At 47.6% G+C, this 4,518-nt stretch overlaps 2 protein-coding genes and 1 long non-coding RNA gene across 4 annotated transcripts in view; 1 reads left to right on the top strand and 2 right to left on the bottom strand.

The window, feature by feature from the left end:
- The window catches only part of CHTOP (chromatin target of PRMT1), a 6,216-nt gene extending 5,748 nt beyond the window's left edge, over positions 1-468 (bottom strand). Inside the window, exon 1 of one of the 2 annotated variants that reach the window (XR_011923117.1) lies at positions 240-468. The gene's annotated coding sequence lies outside the window, so the exon portion shown is untranslated. The remainder of the gene's footprint in view (positions 1-239) is intronic. The other variant, XM_072428948.1, reaches the window with a different exon arrangement.
- Positions 469-737: 269 nt separating this feature from the next.
- LOC140342658 (uncharacterized) overlaps positions 738-4,518 on the top strand; it is a 6,528-nt gene continuing 2,747 nt past the window's right edge. The window contains exons 1-2 of the long non-coding RNA XR_011923118.1: positions 738-996; positions 3,135-4,516. This is a non-coding gene — a long non-coding RNA (uncharacterized lncRNA). The remainder of the gene's footprint in view (positions 997-3,134; positions 4,517-4,518) is intronic.
- LOC140342657 (protein S100-A1-like) overlaps positions 3,041-4,518 on the bottom strand; it is a 10,571-nt gene continuing 9,093 nt past the window's right edge. The window contains exon 3 of the mRNA XM_072428950.1: positions 3,041-3,315. Within this exon, the coding sequence (XP_072285051.1) occupies positions 3,166-3,315 (150 nt within the window). The 3' untranslated portion in view covers positions 3,041-3,165. The remainder of the gene's footprint in view (positions 3,316-4,518) is intronic.

Raw genomic sequence — 4,518 nt, 5'->3', positions numbered from 1 at the left:
CCCCTGCCCCCCCCATATACCCCAGAACCCCCTCAAATAACCCCTGACCCTTCCACCCTCTCCTGCCTCAGCTTACCCCTTTGCATTCCCAACAATTTACCTCATTAACTCCCCGGGGTGTTCGGCCTATATACGGACCATCCCTACCCTCCCCCCTCCAATACCCCCCACACGTCTCCTCTCATCCCTCCAATACACCCCCACACGTCTCCCTTCCTCCAGACATTCCCCTCACTCACTGAGCGCCCCTGTGGTCAGCACGGCTGGTGTTCCGGGTGTATTTTCGGGCGCAAAACCTACTCAGGACGACAACTACAAAATGGAGTCAGCAGCTGAACGCTTCACTGTAAAATGGAGGCGTCTTCCTTCGTGGCCGCCGTGACGTCATTACGCAGGAACAGCTGTTATCTTCTCCCTAATTACCACAGGCCAATCCCTGGCCGCCTGGGAAGGGCGGTCACCATGGAGACGTGGGCACCATCTTGTGGCTGGAATTATTTTATTTTTTTTACCGCATACAAGTCGGACATGTTGTGGCTGGCAGCTGTTCCTTTTGTGAGGTAAAGTGAAAGGTGTTGTCCAGGACAGTGGTGGCAAAACTTTTCGGTCCCGCGGAACTTAAAATTACTGGCTGCGCATGCGCGGGAAGCCGGGTATTAATCAAAGGGGAGAACCTCCCCGTAGTGGCGTCATCGTCATAAACACGCCCACTGCCCCATCGCAGATCTGAGGCTGATCCAGGGACAGCCCCGCCCACTTTACTGAGCCCACAATTTGTATGGGGGATGTGGTCCGCGGCTCTGGCCGGTGCGCCCCCTAGCGGAGCCTTTCTCCTGACCTAGGGGAGGGGCACCGGCCCCCAAAATTTTCTCACGGACCAATTTGTGTTTGGCAGCCTACGAAATGGCAAAGAGTACCAAGGCGGCCATTTTGTTATGGAAAGCATTATTGGCAGCCATGTTTGTGTGAAACAAGCTAATGGATGCCATCTCTGAGGTAAATGTGTTTACTACAAATCATAGAGGCGGCCATGTTTTCCCTACACCCACATATCAGTAAATAAGAATTGTGATATTTGAGGTACTTTCTAGTGTTTATGGTAGGGGTAGGCAAACCTAGGCCTTTAGGCCAGATACAGGCTAGCCAGTAGTCCGTTCCGGCCTAACGCCCCCTCTGGTCCTAATCCCGGCTGGCAGGGTCGGCAGCCCGTGGCTCCAGAGCTGCAAATGGTGCTTGAGCCTCCTTGTTATGCCTCCATTACCTATTTACCACAGCCAGCATTACCACTTCTGCCCCCGGGGTAAGGAGACATTCCCTCTCCTCTGTATGCATTGCAGAAGAGAGATTTCCCTTCAGGGCCGTTCCTGGTGAGAGTCCGGCCTAATGTGCCTTCTTGACTTCAAAAAATGGCCTAGTAGCCAAAAAGGTTTGCTGACCCCTGGTTAAAGGGATGTCTATTACTCTGAGGGAACTGAAAAATTATTTTGTGAAATATGGAGGGGGCGGGAACAAGACCGGTCACCCTGCACGGGAAGACAAAGCTATAATGACTGGTCTGTATTACAGGAAGGGGCGGGAACAAGACCGGTCACCCTACAGAGGAAGACAGAGTTACAGTGACTGGTCTGTATTACAGGGAGGGGCGGGAACAAGACCGGTCACCCTGCACAGGAAGACAGCTACAATGACTGGTCTGTATTACAGGAAGGGGCGGGAACAAGACTGGTCACCCTACAGAGGAAGACAGAGTTACAGTGACTGGTCTGTATTACAGGGAGGGGCGGGAACAAGACCGGTCACCCTGCACAGGAAGACAGCTACAATGAATGGTCTGTATTACAGGAAGGGGCGGGAACAAGACCGGTCACCCTACAGAGGAAGACAGAGCTACAGGGACCAGAAACTTCTGCCCGAGGCATCCTCTGGCATCATAACTCACCACATGGCCATGGCGTATAGTACAAGGGGTGGGGACATTGGGGTCCAACGGGGGTAGAGGACCCATAGTGCCCAATCAAGTGTGGGGGAAATAATGGGAGCCTGTGGTGGTGGAGAGAAACAATAGAGCCCAGTAGGGGGTGGGGGTAATCAATAATGCCCCACATTGGGTAAAAAGAAACAATAGAACCCAGAAGGGCTTGAAGAGGAACAATAGTGCCCCATAGGGGGTTAAAAAAAACAATAGTGCCCCACAGGGGCAAGAAGAAACAATAGTGTCCCATAGGGGGTAAGAGGAAACAATAGTGCCCAGTAGGGGGCGCAGAGGAACCATAGTGCCTGACATGGGGTAAAAGGAAACAATAGTGCCCTGTAGGGGGGGTGAGGAAGAACAATGATGCCCTTTATGGGGTGAGAAGATGTGGGTGATAAGGAGAAACAGAAGGGCCCTTTATGGGGTGAGGTAGAACAATAATGCCTACAGGGGGTAAGAAGAAACATCAGAACCCAGTAGGGGGTGAGGAAGGACAGTAGTGTCCCACTTAGGGGTAAGAAGAAATAATAGTGCCCAGTAGGAGGTGTGTAAGGACACAAGTGCCCTATAGGGAACAATAAGAAACAGAAGAGCCCAGGGAGAATAAAAGGGGTTGCAGCTTGTTTAGGGGTAACAATATTCCCTAGTAAGGGATGAGGGGGAACATTGCTGTCCATAGAATACACTTACCTTGCATGTGCCCCACATTGCTGCCCTCACCACCTTCCTCCCCGCCAGGACGATACAAACTCTTTCAGGATAAGAAATGACTCCACCACACAAAGTCTGCCCAGAGTTGGTGCCGGGATAACACTTGGCACAGAGACATGGCCGGATCTATGGGACGGTGGCATGGTGCTGCAATCCTTGTACAGACCCACAGAATCTGAGCTGGTTGTGGGGTGAACACAAGGACACTTGTGGGCCCAGAACAATAACACACGGGGGGTAGTAAAAGTGCACATAGTGTGAATTTGGATAAAATACAAATAATGTGTAAATTGATATTTGCTTCTTATATTTGATTACAATGAGGTTGTGAAGAAACCTTGCAAGTATTCGTCTGTCATTTGCAATCCCTATTTAATGTACAGCGCTGCGTAATATGTTGGCGCTATATAAATCCTGTCTAATAATAATAATAAGTGATTCTACCCCACAGATATACGGAAACACAGATAAAGGAATCATTTCTAGTTTTCTGAGACATCAGTCAGTATCCGGCTCCGGGCTGGTGTAACGAGGACAGAGGCCAGCAAATTGAAGAACGAGTCCAAGTCCAACACCACCTTTTTGTTCTCATCCACTTCCTTCATAACCTTGTCCATAGAGCCGGGGTTTCTCTGAATTTAAAGAAGGACAGAGGTTTAATCTATAATTGTTCTCCATTTCAGCCCTATTACAAACCCAACAAAAAGATTTAACAAAACTGTAGAAGGTGAAGCGTTCCTTCTTTCTACATTTAATGTCTGGATCTATTATAGAAGTTATCAGGATTTTTTCATCTCCTCAAAGTTAGTCCATCCTATCCAACTCTGAATATTATTTTTATTGCCAATGTTTTGTGTATATCATAGAAGAAGATATCATAAATAGTTCCCTAATCATCAGTTTGGCTGCAGATTGTGTGCGGTCTTCTGTACAAAGCTAAAGCAAATGTCCATAGGAAGCAAAGGTTTCACTTTTCTGCATTAAACTAACAATCCCACCTATGGCGTCTCGCCTCAGCATAATCTCCCAGCTCGTTCTGTAGAAGATCCTTCATTCCCTGCTTGCTCAAACCATGATTGTCTCCATCTTTAAAGGAGTAATTCTTATATACTCTTTCAATTGTGTCCACGGCCTTTTCCAAATCTGAAATCTTTAGATAAGTCGTGGATGAATGAAAGCGATGGGCCCACCACCAAAAAGCTGGATCTTTCAATTGTGGTTGGTTATGTGGAAATGATGAGAATAAAGAAATATTTTATTTAGGTGGAAAAGTACAAAGATCCCAATAACAAAACATGGAGACATTGAACCAGGAACAATCAAAGGGGACATGATTGTGGTCTCACCAACAGGAGGATTAGAGGTTGGTTTTGGTTAGTGGTGGTTGGTAAAGGTGGGTTGAATTACAGCTGGTTTGATGCTGATGTCAGTTATTGGTACATGAAAAGAGAACAAAGTTTTCTTAGCTACTTTTGTCTATTGAGATCTTCCAAACAGTGTACATCGGGCAGTTGCTGACAGTAGAGGAACTGCCCCTTTTTTTCTTGGCATCTCACTGTATATTATGTATAATGGAAAGGAAAAACACAATGCTCCCAAACTCACAGCTCAGCCTCTCCCCAGGTGTACCAAACACCCACCAATAGCCTTGTGAACCCAAAAGTCAGCTAGCACCTCAACCACACATTAGACCCCCTCCAGCCAGTAGTACACCTTAAACACGCTGGAGTCCAAGGATGCTTGTAAGCGTTTCAGTGACAAAAAAAAAGAAATATATATGCAGGGGTCAGGTCTATGTAATGTAATATACAGTATATAGAGTGCAGGGGTCAGGT

This window comes from Pyxicephalus adspersus, chromosome 12 (genome assembly GCF_032062135.1).
Source record: "Pyxicephalus adspersus chromosome 12, UCB_Pads_2.0, whole genome shotgun sequence".
NCBI lineage: Eukaryota > Metazoa > Chordata > Amphibia > Anura > Pyxicephalidae > Pyxicephalus > Pyxicephalus adspersus.
Note: the sequence above shows the minus strand (reverse complement) of the source record. Positions and strands in the feature narration are given on the sequence as shown.